We start from the raw sequence: 19254 nt of genomic DNA on the forward strand, positions 1-19254 counted from the left end.
ATTGACGAACCTATCGCCACATCAATTCGACGTCTACGTTTAACGACCGAAAAAGGGAGAGGGCCCGTCGTTCGGTGTTGATATTCAGGCTGCGTTTTTGTCCTTGTAGTTTAATAGGAAGCTTATCGTCGAAGTAAAAATGCGTATTTAAATAGGGATATCAAAAAGGCACAGCGGTATGTGTGCATGTATTGGATTCTTCTTCGTCTAAATCAGGAAGCGTCTATCTCTGTTCGTTGTTTTTGGAATCTATGCGCCAGTGTCCTGGACAAAAGAGAGCGCCCTGCCAGAACCGAAATTTAGTAAAATGGAAGATATCTTATTTTTCGTTTCATTGTCTACACCGAAAATACTGACAATTATTTGCGTTGGTACAAGACACGCGATCGGCGCACTTCGTTAGCGACACGAAGTTGTTATTGCCTATACTTATTTCTAGTTGCGCTTCGTCCTATAGAGCAGTCAAAGAAACGGAAGCTGGTAAGACTGTGGGCCATGGCAAGCAAAAGTCATACTGTTTTCTCCACGTACTTTGATGCAGCAGTACATTAAATCAGTTTTGAAAGTACGTTAGCATTCATGGAAAAAAACATTTAGTGTTTACTGCTAGACCTGTCAATCTGCGGTAAAACGAGCAAATAAAAAGCAAATCGGGTAAAGGAGTCTATAAGGTATACCTATATGTAAGCGATCCGTGGTATTCATTGGCACTAGATATATATTGAGCTATGGGTTACTGGTTTGCTACTAAAAACTGTATGTGCACCGCTGAAGTACTGCCATCACCCTTGTTAATGAAATGGCTGGCGCGAAATGCGGCCCAATGAATTTTCTTGAAGAAAAGGAGTTTCAGAAAGGGTTCCAGTCATGTAGCTTTTCACTGGTTCTTTTTGTTGCAAAGTTCTTGGGCTTCGCAATGACTCAGTTCGAAGGTTTGCCTGCCTGCCTTCGAGACCTGTGATGTCTCGAAGACACTGCTTTTGCGTCGTTCACCACCAATGTACATATATGTCGGCCTAAAGTGACGAAATGGAAATGTTAACTGATTCACTGGCCGCTTACTTGTCCAGCCTACTGACTGCTTGCTATCGAACGAAACAGCTGAAAGTTGCGAAGTGCCCGTATGCGATGCAGGGCAAATTTCTACATGCTTCAAATGATCGGCGGATAGGAAAGGCAACGAGATGACGTTACTCGGCCATTTATGAAAGGAAAAAAACAGAGTCAGGACTGAGCTGCAGTAATGGTTAATGTTCCGACAAAAAAAGCGGAACAGATCTCTCACAAAAGCTGTAACTAAATGCGGCTATATGCATGTATGACATGGACATGGAATGAAGTGTGCCCCGTTCGAGACATTCGATCATGAAGTGTCGATAATGATTGAGAATAATAATAATAATAATAATAGATTGAATCGTTTGCATTTTTTTCTTATTTATCAAGCGATTACCGTTTCGATAGTGTAAATAACAAAATCATTATTACCATTATCATAGTTGGCGGCGTAGTGCCAAGCCGGCTCAGGATCATTTTTGAGTTTCTTCGTCTTAGGGTTATTGTTAGCTTGGAAAAGCTGGCCCACGGACTACTTAGAAAAGTCTTCTTAATTTAATTGATGTTCCTGTCTAAAATACCAATTCAGTGATTCAGTCACGATTCAAGACCGAAAGACAAAGCTAAACAGTACTTTATTGAACTTGCACATATGGATGATATGGCTTACTATACCCGGGACTGTTCTTCCACAAACGCATAGGTATACAGGCCATCAGTCAGGTGGCCATTTATCATATTTTTGCAAGTCAGTTGGTTCTAGCGTAGCTCTGTCTTTTTGAATCCAAACTTTAAAACGCAACGACAGCCTAATATATGCAAGGCTTCTTCTCGATGATTTCACTATTAAAGTACTAACATCATATCTCACAGGATCAACATTCGTGAAAGAGGCACATCAACTTCACTCAGAGTACGTCCTGCGTCCCAGTATGTAACGTTTCAGACCACTCTGTATGACTGTTGCTTCTATCGGAGATAACCAAAAGTAGAAATAGAACTTTCCAGTGGTGCTAATTTCTACTTCTTCCCATTGTTCGAGATTCTTAAGTTCTTAAGATGCTGCGGATGAAGAAGCTCGAGTCTTCGATTTCATGGCCAACGATCGGCGCTTGAGCACAAGAAAGAGCGCTGACGAAATTAAGGGCTGACGTTATAAAAGGGACAACTTTCTCCGGTACACAACCCATTGAATCGTGCTGAATAGATGTATGAGTGTTTCCCCATCGTGGTTAGTCGGCAGTGAGCAGAGATTTAGGAAAAGGTTTCGCAAGAGATAGAGGTGCGTGGGTGGGTAGCTTTCTTCGAAGCGTTACTATCGATGATATAGCCATTAACAGGGTAATCGACAGCGACTGTTCGATCGGTTGCATCCTAGCCAGGCTTCATAAAGTGGGCCTGTGAGAAGGTACAGTTGCCTCTAATTTTTTTTATTGTTTTCATTATCCATATTGTTAGGCTAGTTGTGCAAAAATTAGATCAAACCACCGCAAAGGTCTGATCAGTATAATATTGTGTATGTCCGTAGCTCTTTCGTTGCTGTCTCGTCTTCGCGCTAGAGTACATTGCCGTCTCTCATAATCAGCGCGGTAACCCACTGATGATGGCTATAGATATTGTTATTTCTTTACGTGGTTAGTTATCGTATATTCTTATTGCGTTGTTCTTGAAACAGGCGACGTTGAATGTTCTTTCGAACGAAGGCCCGTCCTTTAACAGCTCGTCCATTATGATGTTCTGCTTCACGATAATTAACCCGTACTATAGTTTCGACTGTCAAAATAACTTGATGAGCGAACCCGTTCATAATGCTTGTTGCTTGCACGAGCAATTCAAAATTCATGATAAAGTAACGTTCTATATTATGATTAAATTACGAATTTTTAAATTTATAAATATTAAAAGAAAAACATTCTTTTGTTATAAAAATAAAATTTCAGCACATATTCTCTTCTAGATTTTTTATTTCGTTTATATCCTAAACCGCTGCAGGCGCTTTTTTACATTGCATCATAACACGGCTTGATGGCCACAGAAGCTACTGACTTTCTGGCTCTTATCCGCGGCCGCTACGCGTTCCAGCTGTCTTCAGCACAAACTCATAAGGTTAGAATAGGCCTGCGGGTGAGAGCTGGCCATCGGAAACGCTTTTTTTTACAACACCGCCACATTGTCTCCTTGCTTTAACGAACTGCCAGATACTAAGCTAACGATGAACAAAACCACTTCGTTTAGGCCAACTAACGCCGGTCGTATCGGTGCATATTCGACCCAACGAAGCATTCGCAGCCCAGAAAGTCTCCTTTCGAATTATTCATTAGGTTAGGTCTTAGACCTTGATTAACCTGGATGGAGTAAACAAATGTTTCTGTTAGGAACATGCTAATGTTATTAATGGCACGACTTTCTGGTTTGGCTTCTTGCAGTTGCGATTGTTGGCGGACTTCGAACCAACTTGAGACACAGAACCGGAATTTTTTTGGTAAAAGGGGAATGCCCCGCATTTATCGATAGGGTTCTATATAAATCGTTCTAGATAAACCGCTGTCGAACGCAAAATACCAAACAACATAATAATGTCGTCAAGCTAAAGGTAACGTCAGGGTAATTACGCGATCTGTATTATTCTGGGACAGATCGATGACCACAGATTTTGACGGACAGAGGATCCGCAGTCCCCAATAGCATATCATATTGCTAAATTCTAGTAATATGTTGCGTAAATGTCGATTCCCGCACGGGGTGTGATCGCCTGGTGGCCGATTTTTCCTTTTGAGAGAAACAAATCTGACCCATTTGGGTACACGCGATATAGAGCATGTGTGTTCGGGATTTGAACCTTGACCACTACGTATGCCCAAGCTCACTAGACAAACATGTAACCCAGTACGCTATCACAAGAAGTTACCATTTTAAGTTAGGAGCACGTTAATGTTATGTCCATAAAACGAAAGTCAATTCGAAAGGATCGTAACTGTGGACAAAACTATCGCAGCAGTTACAGCAGAAACCAGCTTCGTTCATATAACGGCTATGTGTATATGATACTAATGTATCAGAGACATGGCGCTAGTTATCATGGAATGATTTTTTCGGTTTTTCTTTTGCTAAATTTCTGCGTACAAGCAACCTATTCACAACATCCGTCTTCAACTTATTGTTACTATCACTGTGTGTCCGTCCCTTTCTACATTTGTAAAAGGTGTATCACATGGCCTTTTCGCACGTCAAAACAAAGACCACGCAGAATGTCAACAAGCAAGCACCCTACGGGAATTTATGCTGTGTTGTAATCTGTACGTTCCCCGCTGTCACAAACGCTATGTGCCTCTTATGTCAATCTTCTTTTCTCAGTCGCCAATTCTTAACAGCGAATCTTACAGCCAGCCGAACTGTAGGGTTCTCGCAGCCGCTAATGTGTTCATTGCGGCTGTGGTTTCTGTGTCCACGCGCATCTACAAATCTGGTGAAGGTCGGGGCGGTAAATGAGGTTCGGTGAGGGGTAAATAGCAATGTTCCGTGCCCGCTTGGGCTGCAGCTTCGTTCTGTTTCTGTTGATGTTGTTTCCTCAATTTTAATTACCTTACGGACATAACAATTGCGAAAGCAAGCTCGGCAACAACACGACGCGATGGGTCTTAGGGCGACCTCTCAAGACAGCGAACCGCCATTGTCAAATCTGCAAACGCAATTACTCCCATACTCTTGATGTCGCCGCTGTTTTTAGAGGAGCTGGCACCGTTCGAACTGTGGGCGGAATCCGCATTTGCTAAACATGTGACTGTTGGATCGTTTTCGTAATCAACAGCATTAGCGTCAACTAGCGAGAACAGATAAAGTAATGGAAACGATTGGGCAATCACAATTGCACCATAACAAATGGGCCGATGGCCAACGGGACAATGGCGTCGAAAGCATCAGAAATGAAAAATCATACGCTTTCAACAGATTATATCCTATAGCACCCATAGCGCCGCCGCCTCTGCTGCTGCTGTTCACCAACGCACAGGTATATCTTGTCAGAACTAAATATTGTATTATTATTCTCAATAAGGCTGCTAGAGGCACAAACTATACAATCGTTACCTGCACGCGTCCATGCATACGTACTGACTCGATGATATTTATAGGTACATGTACGATGAGCTGTACTTCTTGTCCAAGTGACGAACTCTGGTACTATCGCTGGCAAGAATATTGTGATATCGTACCAGACGTAAAAGCGGCTAACCAGGTACACGAGCAATAGCTGACAGGACGTCACACGCCACACCAAATAGCCCACGACGAATCGCCCAAGTTACTTACCTCTCGTTCTCTCACTCCAGTACTAAACTATTTACAATATTTAACACATTGCCAATAGCGGGGGTTGGTGGGGTGTATACTGTGCTACCGTTCCGAGTAAAGCTCTTTTCCACCGAATGGGCACAAAGACGCCGACGTCTATGTCCATGCGGCTGCAGTAAAGTCCAGGCAGTCACAAATAACCCAATTCTTTTCCGCCATTCATAGCCACGAGCTGCTTCGAAGTTTATTTAGCACTTGTCAGCGGGCAACTGCTGAACTGCTTTTCTATTCTGATTTCTATTGCATGAATATTGTAATGAGGATGATTGCTCTGACGCAGGGGCCGCCCCAGTAAATGACATAACAATGGCGCTGCTGTGCGCGCATAGAGAATGTCTAACAATAGACGCGCTCTCGATATACGACTGCGTGTGGTCATCTCGTGCATGCAAAATGCATAGCTGGACTATAGTAGGGTGTCGCAGAGGCGGAAACTATAATTTGCTACGCAGTAATCATGAGATCTTCTGTTAGCTAACCCTTATACGCAAAAGCAAGAAGGGCGATCGTTTTGTGAATAGAAATCAATTCGGAGGAGCTAGAGAATCTGCATTGTCGTGTGCTAGCTCTCTGTATATTTGTGTGTGTTCCGCATAGGGTGTCGACGAGATGAATTGCAGTTGAATTTTATTTAACTTAAACTAAACTGTGCCAATAACTTAACTACACGTATAAAAATAAAGGAGTTGTCCAGGGAATAAGGTTGAAGAATAGATCAGATATGCATAATACGTGGCCAAGAGTACGTTTGATGTTTTCGATTAGGCGGGGCGTCGTATGTACGTCCATTAACTCAACTTTATCCTGATCACTGGTCTATTATGTAGTCTGCAAAGTGAAAAGCTTGCGCGGTAGATTTTTGAAAACGTTTTTTAAAAGATTTTTTCTTTCGTACCAAATACGATCGCCACTGGACCTACTATGAACGCAATACAATTCAAAAAAAGCCCCTTACCTAAGCCGTATAAGACATTACCAAAGGGAAACGTGTTTCACAGCTGCAGGCTGAGTTTAATATCTCATTGACGACGAATAAATTCACTGAAAACCAACCGTACGGCCAACGAACGGCCAGATATAAATATCAGGTCGGTTTTTACTAAGACACTTATCGCCGCCCTCAAAGGCACCGTCAAGCTAAAACATGAGTATTTCCTCTTTCGTTTCAAGCGCTTCGTCAATGTCCTCAGGTAGGCTGTCATTTGAAATGATGTACTTCAATAAGAGTCATTGCCTCGCTACTTATATGCATTCTATACGTAGAATTGACGTTTGTTTGCATACATCACGATATAACGTAATCTGCATACCCCGGACTGTGTCGATACTAATGTATTCATGCTCGTTATTTATGTTATATATGTATATATATATATATATATATATATATATATATATATATATATATACTTACACATGTCACGTAATAGATTCAGTTGGTGGGGGCTCATCCAGCGACCCCTGGCCTATTGTATATAAATAATCGTCAAGCGTTACCCAGCAATGTGAAATGTAAAATTTAATATCTATTATCTAATCTTTCTACTATTACTGCCTCAAGTAGTAGTAGTACTGCAATCTCAATCCAGTGAACGTGGCCAATTAGCCGAATGTAGCACGTTCCCGTGACCGCATAGTGAGTATCGTGTTTGCCGGCCAAACTTAGAAACACGTGCTGGTCCAAGTTCGAATCTGGTCAAAGGCATACTTTGTCCCGTACTGGGAACCAGCTGTCAGAAGTAATGCCTCACGAGTTAAATACCGGACATCAAACAAAAACACTAATTAGCTAAATATAATAGAATCATGGGGAAGTCAGCGACGACATCGTTGCTAGGGCGGCCGTTGCCGCGAAAAATACCAGAAGGAAGAATACGGCTGTTTGCCAACCCGTCTGGACGTTTCTCCAATCGCGTCAGACTGAGAAGCGAGAGCTTCTTAAAGAACTACCATAAAATGAGGCCATTGCAAGTGACGAACGCGGGCAACAGCAGCGAAACAAGCAACAGAAAATCGGTCGTGCAATCATCAGAAAAAGGTACGTTTTTCAATTGCTACAGTGCATTACCGCTATTTTTCAATCATGCATACATACCCACACATGTTTATAAATGTACAAGTATGAACTTGAGGATTTTGATGTGACGAAGCCGGCCAGCTAAGCGGCAGTGACAGCGTATGAATATTTATAACATATTAATTTTATAGTTGTCGTTTTTTCCCGTTTCGGTCTCCTTATTTTAATTTTTCTACTACGGACTACTGCTATTACAACAGTCTCACAATGCAGCCACAGACATGACGAAATCGAGCCTGGGTGGAAGTACGCGCGGGCAATGACGAGCCTTAGCACTTCCGACAGAAATAATAACAAAAGAGAAAAAGTAAGTCAAGGAAACTTGTAGCAGACATTCTGCTCGCGGATAACGTCGACTGTCTCATTTAGCGGGTCGCTTCCCACCTTTTGGTACAGGTAGTTGGCAGCGAAATCGGGGATTGAGGATGATCTAAGCGGGCTCGAATACGGTAATTATTGCATAGCAACACATGCTTACGGTATGGTAAGTAAAAGTGGATTGATTAATAGTATCGGTAAAAGTTAACATATAGGAACAGTACTAATAACATTACCGCTGTCCCTAGTGGCGGGGTAGATGCTTCAATCCTGTTATGTCTACGATAATACATCGGCACAGACATCTAACAGGAAAGATATGGGCTGCTCTCGCGCGTCCAGCTCCTTCTGCCGCATGTTGCCTCTTCAAACAGCCTTTGAGTCTAAGCTGTAGAATACCTCGAAAACTATCTCTGTCTATTCGGTATCAGCGGGTCGTTTACCCTGCCGTTAAATCTCTCCAGTTGGCCCATCTTCTTTCATAGAGTTTCGTCTATTTCTAGAAGAATCGGCAAACGCTTCCATCATGTCTTACTCATTCGAGAAGCTGCTAGATTTCTCGTATCGCAAGACATTACCTGGCCAAGCGAAGAACTCATTCACGATTGAGTGCGCTTTTCATTACCTGTAGCGTGTTGTTGTAACGCTTCTGGTGACGCGTCCGTTGTCAGCACTCATTGTGATTTCCTCGACTTCTGCTAGACCACCAGCGATCATATATACTATGACTAGCAAATATATTGCCACAACCAGGGTTGCAGCTGACATCGGCGTCATTATACGGCAACAGGCCTCCCACTAACGATCAACCAGCTTTGGGCACGGTTACATTTTGACGGGAAAAGGTAACCCGCCATTGATCAAGGCAAAGTTCCAGGAGTCGCTTGGGGTGAGAAAGAGGGAATCAGCGTGTGGGATGCAGGGCCTCCTTAGCAACTTTTTCTCTGTGAGTTCTCAGAGCGATGGCATCATTCGACGCTGCTGGACAGAGACGGTAATGATTTGAAGGGCAATGACGGTTGATTTGGCGGGGGTGGTCGTGTCAGTTGCGGGAGTGTGTCGGCTCTGTTCTCTGTGACGGCCGAAAGAGCGATAAATTCGCACGTTGACCCCGCGCGAAGCAGCTACTCGGATTCGCTGCGTAGTTCATTGAAAGGTTCAGCGACTAGCTTGCTACTCGATGACTTTAAGTCGTGGCAAGGCTTGCTGTTGTAACTACCCAGAGACTCGTGGCGAAAGTCGTGATAGCACTATAATATATAAGAAGAGACCGCGAATAGCATAATGAGATGGAAAGCCTGAGTTTCCCTTCGTTTTGCTCGACGTTTCGAAACGACAACAGTTGTATTAGTTATAACTACTATTAAGATTGGTTGCTTGTAATTTCTCCGATGGAACGGCCGTCTGTGCGGTTGGGGCTGCCGAGTGAATTTTTGGTTTCACTACGCGTTAAAGACATTGAGGAATTGGCTGAAATGACGAGTTGATTGGCAATTTAAGTTAGCCGCCTGTAAGAACGTGGTCACAGCTACGCGGTCAACGCTGCGAACGAGCGTGAGTGATTTTTAGACGCTGGTCAGCTGGGGCAGAGACAATCTGTTCTCTTAAATTTGTTATCAAACCCTATTTGCTCGGCAGCGAGGTTCATCCGATCAAGGTACTTATCTTCAACGAGAAAGCGCAGAATGGACTCAAAGCAGACCCAGGAATGGTAAGGATAGTGGGTAGCAACAAGCTCACAACAAACTGTAGCAATCCTCGGGTCCGGACAATATACCAGCACGTTTATTTTGAAATTTCAATTCTATAGAGAATTGCCGCTTAACTAGTAGTGCGCTAGTCGCAGCGTGTCGGAATCGACAGGCAACTGCTACAAATAGCCGAAAATGTAGCAGCATAATATTTAATAGCTGTTTTTTTAGACATATTGGATCCTAAACTAGTGACCAGTAGAAACATGTGACATCTACGACTTTGCAGTATTCAAATACAGTCGAGAACAATCAAACCGCCAGCAATACTTTTAGGGCAGACAGACAAACATTTACTTCCGTTAATATCGCTCCTATTTACAACTATTCTGTGGTCGCGTAAACAAACACTTTCATTGAAAACTCTTGTGCCTTCCCTGAAAGCGTGGCCTTCCCGGCTTCTCACAGACATCGCGTCACTAGCAGAGTTGCCTCGCACGCTAAAGTGCTTATGCTTAGGTACTTGGACAGATATTCTTCAAAGATGGCTTTCTTTCCTTTCGGAGTTAGATTCACTCCGCCTCCGTCTGTCCCGCTACTGAACGCTTTTCATCGCCACGTCGTCGCTCAGAAGCCCTACAGACCAAGCAGCCGCTCATAAAACGCCAGACCCTATTTTTCTGCCTGTTTATTAAGACTTCTCCCGCCTAGAAACCGGCTCCGTGAGAAGCTCTAACTAAGCTGAGGGCTTCTCAAAAGCTTTGGAAACGGATGGAACTTATCGTAGTAGCCCTATGTCAGAAGTTTTTATATACGGGATACCAAAAAGGAAGCCTTATTCAAATTTTATGTATACAAATAATTAGGAACAATGTAACATCGAAACTGATTTCAAAGTAATCAAACGGATCATTATTGCGTATATGCCCCTTATGTATCGATATTTACAAGTATCGTAGAAAATATTATATTTGGTTCAGCATATCGTTCAGATGTATGCTTATAAACATAGTAACGAGTTAATACTATAAAATAAATTTTTAAATTAAATAAATGACTGCGCTAGACTCTCAATTTCTGCTCGTGGCTTCTGATTCAATCGAGTTGAATTCCATTGTTAGTGAAGCATTTGAGACAGAATATGGCTGAATTCTTCTGCTACAAATTAGATTAGATCACCCTGAAATAATGCCAGTAAAAAGTTGAATTCCAAAAAAAGATTTAGAAACCGGATTAGAAATATAGCACGTGAGACACATCTACATATATATTGAAACTAAAAGCAAACCGTTAGGGGGTTGGAATCGGTTGACACATAGACTATTTTCTTTCCTTCAGTCGAATCTGCTGATCAGCCTTAGCATGACTGAGAATTGGGTTTACTGCATTTGTGAATACTTACCTTTGATGCGAAAGTGACACCCGGCCAGTTTATGGGTATCGGTAGTTAGATTGGGCTTCTTTGATGAACCTTCTTGAACTACCGATACTGATGAGATATTCAATCCACGCCGTTCTAATACGCCTGATAAGACGTCCCTGAAAAATCAATGACGAGCTTTAATGTTTAGATAGTATTGGAAATTTCGATCGGCTTTCTTATTGTCGAGCTCGGACTAAGGGAAGGCATAAAAGCTTCTAGTTTACAGGTTCATTAAACCCGATTGTCCAAAAGTGAGCATTTGGTAGGCGTTGAACGATTAAGCCCTATTAGCTGTTCGGATCACTTTGTAAATATACAAAGTTTGAGAAGCGAGTTCTTCAAGTAGTTTTTTATTTGCTCTGTGTGTGTTTAAACCGAAGAGTTCTCTTCTGTTACTCTTCAAATGGATAACTAGTTAGTGGTGGACAAAAGAAAAGTTTCATCCTAGAAGAATATAGAATACGCCATCGCACGTCTTGTGCTGGCCGGCATAGGTGCCTAGTTCAAAGGCCACGAAATAAAGCTAAAACGGCTTGATTCTTGTATGGATGTTGCTCTTTCCTAGACCGCTACATCCATCCCCACCCTGTCCCTTTATCTTTCAGTTAAGTGATCGCTAGAGCCCATTCTTTGACTGGTGCCTTATCCGGGCTGGAATTGCCATAGAAAATCATACTTGCCCACTGTGAACACACGTGCACACCCACCCGCGCAAACGTACACTTACCCACACATAGGCCCCCGCCTACGGACAGGCCTACGCCCACGCACAGACCTGCTCACGCATGTACATACACCGGCCCGTGCACACAAAGAGATCTAGATACGTAAACACACGCACCCGCCTGCGTATATACATACAGCCATCCGTGTACACACAGACGCGCACGCACCCGCATATATATATACGCACTCATCGGTGCCTATACTTGCCCACGCCCATGTAGAAAAGGAAATCAAAAAATCAGATAGTGAGTAAAGATCAGAGCGTCAGAAAGTGGCCGCAACAAAAAGAGCAGGGTATCGAAAAAAACGAAGCGTTACGCGGCTCTGCCTGTTGCAATGACAGCTTCGGCCAGCAGTAGCTCGTTTTATCCTGATCTCTCCTTTTTTTTTCTTTTGGAATCAAACAACCGTCTAAGTATAGCTGACAATCGACTGTTCGCTTCTGGGCACAGCAGGTGCCCATATCCATAGGTCTGTATGCATATAAGGTATATAGCAAGAAATAAGAACAATGACGACCAAAATGAAAAAGCCAGAAAGACACAGTTATACGGCACCTCTTTTACTTCAGGTACCAGCATTTCCATCAGTGTTCCCATACGATTTTTTTAATATCTGCTTTTTATAATATGGCGCAGCATTGCAGTTAGTTAGTTAGATATATCCGCCACGTGGGATGCGGCTAAGTAAACCCGTTTTCACAAAGCAGGTTTAGCGTCGTTGTAATCCTTTTTTGAGCTTTCCAGGTGTCATATGTATCATGTACAGGATTTGCCGAACCAAACCGATTGTTCCACTGGAACCAATCAGCCAGCCTGTCACTTTCAACAACAAACGATTGTGATAAACTGCAGGGGCAGTCAAAGACGGAGGAGATGATGGCAGAAATGTTTTGGGGGAGGACGGATTGAACGGAAGTCGTCGTAGTTATCGTCGTCCTGAATGAAGTGGTAGCAATTGCTGCCGTGAGTGCTGGCCTACTGCTTCGAGTAGCGAAAGGAACGAAAAGTTTGAGGGGAAGACACGAAGGTCAAAAGGGAAAGTAGCGTTAGCAAGTGAAATTGCGACCGACTGGTAAGTCTCGAGTACGGAACGTAGAACAGATTCAAATGTAGCAGCTATTCTAAACAGAACCTTGGGACTTGAAGACGACACGACAAGGTACAATTTACCCAAGATCGTATAGATGATGTGGACCGCCCGCAACGAAGTGCTGATGACGGCGACGTCATTGTCGTTGCTGGCTATGAACCAATACTCCACAATGATACCGACCTTCGGCTGCTGCTATAACACTATCCAATGTAAAAGGGCAGCACTGCGAGTGGTGGAAAGCATGTTGGCCTGTGAAGCTCACTCAGGCTCCATAAAATTTGTCCTGGGCGGGAAACATGTACGCGGAGGGATATAAGGTATCAGACGGTGCAATGAAAAACTGAGATACCGAGATGGACAGGAGAACCATGTTGCCTTTTTCGGGTGACGTTGAAAAAGGAGACAGGCACGCTAGGAAAAGAAGGTAGGAGCTAAACTACAGAGTGAAACGCCGTATTGTCCTGCAAATAACAGCAGTGGTTTTTCGGGCAATGGGAAGTCGGTCACCCGATAGAAACTTACATACGTGTCGTGCGCAACAATTTAGTTGGTTATAATAAGAAACGGTTTCATAAGATTAATCTGAACCAATACAAAGATAGATCTACCGAATTGGGAGACGCTTGCCCATTTTTAAGCTTCAAGTCCAAAAGGAATCAAGCACTTATTATTATTATTTCTTACATTCGGTGGTGTTTTTAAACATTTCAGCATACTTCTCGTATAATTTGTCTGAACTAAGAACGCTACGCATTTTAGTATAAAGCTGATATTGTGTTCTCGAAGCTGATTTTTACCACTATTTACAGGGTTCTCTGCGTACATGTCTCCTGATCTGTCTAAACAAATTTTAGATAGCGTTTTTAAAAGCGGTAAACCAATGTCCTTGATTTAACGATCTCATAATGCAATTGTCCCGCGACCGCTTTAAGCTATTAAATATGTATTGACTGAAAATCTTAATCGTATCCCGATTCGCATTGCAGGACAGCTGTCGTATATACAAATATCGACACCTCAAAAGATAACTCTCCCTGGTCCAGCTCTCAATAAGAAACCTGCGAGTGCTTAGTTAGAGATTGCATATAGGTCCACCATAGACGAGCTCCGACTCAAAGCCGAAGTAACATCCGAAGGTTAATAAGTGACAGGGAATAGGACGACTAGCTTTATATAGTCGCCCATGAAATCGCTTTACGGATGGCGTTTAGAAAAATCGCTTGGTACTTTTGTCGAGCCTGGCTTCACATAACTAGCCCATAGCATAAGACGGAACGTATCGGTGCCAGGATTCGAACCTAGATCACCGCGTATTCCAAAGTTTAGTAGATAAACATATTACTAACGTACCATTACACTATCATTGCACTAAATGCCCTTTAGATGGAACAGAGTGAACTGTTTCTTCGGAGCTGTCACCGACTGCTAATATGTCCCATTGAACTTTCCCATGCTCATCATGAGCGTCACTAAAACAGCAAGCTGTACGGGAAACATACGTTTCGGCTTGCGTCACGGGGACACCGGCCGCTTTGCGGAATAAAGCTGCTACTAACAATTCAATGCGGACTCGCAGTCTAAATGGGAAGTTTTAGCCATGCTGAATTTGATAATCGGTCTGAAGCAAAAACGCAAAATGCGCAATTTTTTCGCCCCGCCTCAAACCTCCCGATAGAGTCGCCGTCATAGCAAAGCTCTCAAAGGTGAAGACTTCATCTTTGCGATGCGCTAATACTGTTTAAATAAGTAGTAATAATAATATCAACTAGACACGTATGTAACATATCGAATCCGTGATTTTTAGCGTTACAGTTAGCGATGACTCGGCTGTGGGCTCCATGGTAACACTAAAACCTATGTGAGGTCACTTTGTGACGCACTTTTTGACGGAACTATTATAAACTTATATATTTTTACTCGTTTAATATTTAACTATCAAAACTGGAATTCGAGTGAACAAAATAGACTTTAAATTCTACACGTAAATGGCTTTCATTCAGAAAAAGCAATTTTTGATTGTTTCAATTCTCTAGAAATTTGTCAAATGTAGGGTGTATATATACATATATATATATATACATATATATATATATATATATATTTATATATAAATCAAGGAAAACAGGATGACTGGTAAAGTTTTATCTTGGAACAGAGTTCTGGAAATCCCTACTGGCGATAAGGCTACTTTGACATTAAGTAGGTCTAAGGGCCTTTCGTCAGTACTTTACTATTAAATAAAATATATTATTTTGCTATTAGCAATCTTCGCTAATAGATTTCTTCTGGGTTAGCACGTCACGTTATGGCTAATCGGAACTAGAATACTACACATATAAACCATCTGGAATATGCACAGTTTTTTTTTTGCCTTAATGGACACATGTCCTTAATAATCAAGTTGAGATAAATTTTATCCTGAGATGGTAGTGCTTGAAAGCAAGCCTATTGACAGCCAGCAGTTTTGGGCTTTTCCATACAAGGTTAAATCTTTATTCAGAGCGCTTTCCCTCCGCTTGTTCAGATCAAGGTTTGTGGATGAAAAATATTTCACAACGTCGGCTGGTTGGATTAATTTTTCCTTCGGCCAGTAATGACCCCCTACCGAGTTTTTGTTAGCTTATCTAGCCTTTGATCATCTATGACTTCAAGTACGTATAGAGAAATACATCGGTGCCGGGTCGTGGGAGTTAAATAAAGAACGTAGGCGGGTTTTATTTCTCTAGCACATTAGTACACATGGCTTTCGCAGGTCCCGTAGGAAACGTGCGGACCGATTCATTCTATTATGTCGCTCAATAAAGAAACAGTCATAGAGAGGACTTCACCCTTTAGAGTAGGCAATGACAGAGAAGGCGAAGATAATCGATAGGCCCCAACAGTTTCGCTTCAGAGAAACTGGCCTCTTCCAGTCCGCCCACTTTCTGCCTTCATCTTATGACCCTCCCAAGCCGGAGGAAAGAGAGAAAAGGGCAAATGGCCTTTGGAGATTCCGAGAAATTAGCCTTACTTTATTTCTTTCATTGGCAGCTTCAGATGGTCGTCTATACCGAAACGATGCTTATTCAACCGCCGAAATACTATATCTTTTTCGATGGCAACTGGCAACATCTAGGATGCAACTTAGCCAAGAGATAGGTAAAAACGACACTGTATAGACGGAGATGTATGCGAAAAATATATAGACATTACTGTAAATTTCAAGTCATGTGACATGTAGACCGTTTGTTAATACTCGGCTTGATCGGATATCGTTCCGTCCATCGGACGATTGCCAAAGTTCTACGAAGAATGCATTGCGATCTATAGAGGGTCTTTTGTGAAAAAACGGGATCGACTTATAGGGTCAGGGGTGTATCAAATAGCCCTAGCGTACTTCTACTGGATGCCGCTGGGAACTGGTACTCAAGCAAACTATCAGGAGGTTGGCAGCCACAGTGTCTCCGTGTCGAATAAATTGCGTATAGAGAGAAAGATGAAAACTTCAACGAACTTCAAGAAAAAACATTTCCGTTAGCAAGAATGCGGCGTGAGGGAATGCTGAACGTCGTTGCACGTCTAGGCTGTACGCCGTTAGTTCACTCCCACTTTTCTCGTTTGGTTTTTTCGGTTGCCTTTCTCTGTTCTTTACTTATTCTGTTTGCATTAGCATTTAGGAACACGAGGTCGGCATAGGAAAGGGTCGTTGTGTTAGTGCGTACAAGCGACAGCCTCGTTCAAGATCGCTCAGATATTTTACCGAGGATGGTTGTGACTGGCGTTGGAGCTGTCGACGATATCGGCGGCTGGCGACAAATAGAATACGTTTCAGTGTCGCTGCACAGCGAGCCAACAGACATGAGGTAGAACTCTTTCCAAGCAGACTGATTTCCTCTCATCTCGTGTTAGTTTTTTCATGTTCAGATTAACTCTGATTTGGCGCAAAGAACGAAGACTACTGCGTTGACAAGCGCATGCAAAGGTCCAGTTCACAAACCCACCTGTGTATAACGCTACCTGCAAGTGTCATAGTAAATTATCTAGCAAGAAAACTAGCCAAATTGATATTAACCTCTAGAAGCTAGAATGCACGTAAACCAGAATGTACGACTAATATATTTAAGGTAATTTACAATATTCCGCATGCGCTTCTATTTATCCTTTTTTGGCGATCGGAAAATATATGTGAACGCCACCTTTTCCGCCAGTTTGCTTTCTGCTTAGGATACCCAATCGGTATGTTGAACATGCGTTACTGTTGTAGCCTTTGGAATTTCTCCCTCTTCACTGGGAATGTAAATCCATTACCTGCCCCACCCCAAATAACAGATAACATCAAGCTTACTACTTACTTCTAGAGAATAGACGTTTGCCTCTAAATATTTTCCTTCAAAATTCAGCTCTCCAACAGCGTTTGCCTCGGCTAAAAAGCGATGAAAAGGCGATGAGAGGAGTGCCCGCGTATGGAAAGATTATCGTCAGCGAAGCTGACAGACAGCGTTCGCGTCGGTGTGGCTAAGCGGAAGCACGAGCGCTCTGTGTAATTCAATAGTCCACCAGTATGATACAGAGCTCTTGTTCTCTCGTTTTTGTCGTGTGCCTAACTGACCTTACTACCTTATTGATGCCGTTAGAGGCTACCAGATAAAGGCGGTTAAAGCGTGCGACCAGAGGATCGGTCTAAGCGAAGGCAAGTCACTGCACGCAAGGTACATGCAAGGGGAGGAATAACTACAGGCCGGGGTGCAGCCTTTTCGAGCTTGCCGCTTGCACTATCGTTCGAGCGACGGCGAGTGACGGCCGTGTAGTCCTGCAGTCGTGTGACTTTGGCGGACTATGGGCTCCGAGTGGAGGATAACTCCGGTGGCTCAGATAAGCTCAAAAAGAAGAAATTGCGCGTATCTGACGAAGCAACTACGTAGAAACATCTAGAGTCGTTTTTTTTCATTTGGTATTTTATAACCAGACGCTTTGACTTTTACGTTCGGCAGCGCCGTTAAACATTTCATTAGAGGGCTGGCTCTTAACACAAAACTAGATGTGTCCACGCTCAAATTCGAACCCAGACCAGCACGCACACACATTACCCAGTACGGGCTCGCAAGAATACATCTGAGGATGCAAGAAGTTTACATTCAGTTCCTTATTTTTTCAGCCGAAACAGCTATACAAGAGTGCTTTCCAAATAACGAGAGAAAATAGTGATCCTGAAATGAGCTGTTCAACTACGCGGCAGTAACATCACCAACGGACCGTGGGCAGATATGCGCCACTACAGCTTTTCACATATCTTTTATATAAAAGAGAATTAAGAGCTTTGGTAAAGCCAACGGCAACAGTGACCGCATACCTGGTCAGTATATAACTAATAGTCATAATGGTTGCGTATGCTGACAACAACAATTGGTCGGAAGTTTGGGATAGATACATGACGGCTCTGTCTAGCAGACAAGAGAACGAATTAGATGACACAGTCAAACCACTCGTCCTGCCTACACACAAGAAAGAAAGTTGGAGGGCCATACACTGTCACGCAATGAACGAGGAAAGCTCGACAATAGGTAGCATTAGTCATACTACTACCACTAATGATAATAATTAAAGCGGCGGCCTCACGTCGAGGAAGCAACCAAACGCATGTAGAATCACTTTCTACAGGGTTTCCCTCTCTTGATGACAGCAGTTCTAATTCGATTTGGGTGGGGGCTAATGGTGAAAGGGATGCCCCTTTGATGGTTCAACAAGGTAAATGGTAATAGGGTTGTAGAGCATAGGGTTCTGTTCTATCGCTCTGGCTAGACGAAAGCGGAAGCCGCTGAAGGTCATATGGCGAGACGATAGTTAGCATATGGAGCTCTGCCGCTGGTCTGCCACCTTAGTCAGAGAGTAAAAAACCGAACGGGACAGGCTTAGAGGGAACCCAGCAATGTTTTTTGTAGGACCAGAAGGCGTTTTTTGGTCCCTTCTTTAGCCTAGCACCCACCTCTGCGTGGATTTCACCTGCCACCTCCGACTTTTCAGATTTAAGTGACTCACTTTTCTTTCTCTTACTTATTCAAATGGCGCCGTTTCACCTCATGCCATACCACCACAGGCGCCACTCTTTTGACTAGAAAATAATTTAGCCTTAAGTAGAGCTAGGTCTAGCTCTGGCTTGCTTACTTGATCTGGCGGCTTGGCGTCTGCATGAGTTCGAAGCGATAATTGAGTTTACTCTTTTTCGTGCTCGCTCAGAAAGCTCGTTTGCAGAACAAAGTTTTGCATGAGAGAGGCTACAGTAGACGGATCAGCAAAAGAAGATTTAGCTAGCATAGAGTACGTTTATGGTCTACGATAGCATTAGTGTTACCTTTCCCTGTGTTGGCCGATCAGATAGTATGGCGATTATTTGCTCTCTCTTTGCAATTACTGAATATCAATTAGTAAGCAATATATATATATATATATATATATATATATATATATATATAGGTTCTAATGCTTCCTGGAGTCATAAGATGGCATAAAAGACTCTTGGGAATAGTATGCTAACCGGCTTC

At 42.9% G+C, this 19254-nt stretch overlaps 1 protein-coding gene across 2 annotated transcripts in view; it reads right to left on the reverse strand.

The window, feature by feature from the left end:
• LOC111259955 (uncharacterized) overlaps nucleotides 1-19254 on the reverse strand; it is a 64311-nt gene that overhangs the window by 31046 nt on the left and 14011 nt on the right. For both annotated transcript variants that reach the window (XR_015310811.1, XM_022832367.2), the window contains exon 2: nucleotides 10895-11031. Coding sequence is in view for 1 of the 2 variants with exons in the window: in XM_022832367.2 (XP_022688102.2) it covers nucleotides 10895-11031 (137 nt within the window). In the remaining variant the exon portion in view is untranslated. The remainder of the gene's footprint in view (nucleotides 1-10894; nucleotides 11032-19254) is intronic.

Source organism: Varroa jacobsoni, unplaced genomic scaffold, assembly GCF_002532875.2.
Source record: "Varroa jacobsoni isolate VJ856 unplaced genomic scaffold, vjacob_1.0 scaffold_388, whole genome shotgun sequence".
Classification (NCBI taxonomy): Eukaryota; Metazoa; Arthropoda; class Arachnida; order Mesostigmata; family Varroidae; genus Varroa; species Varroa jacobsoni.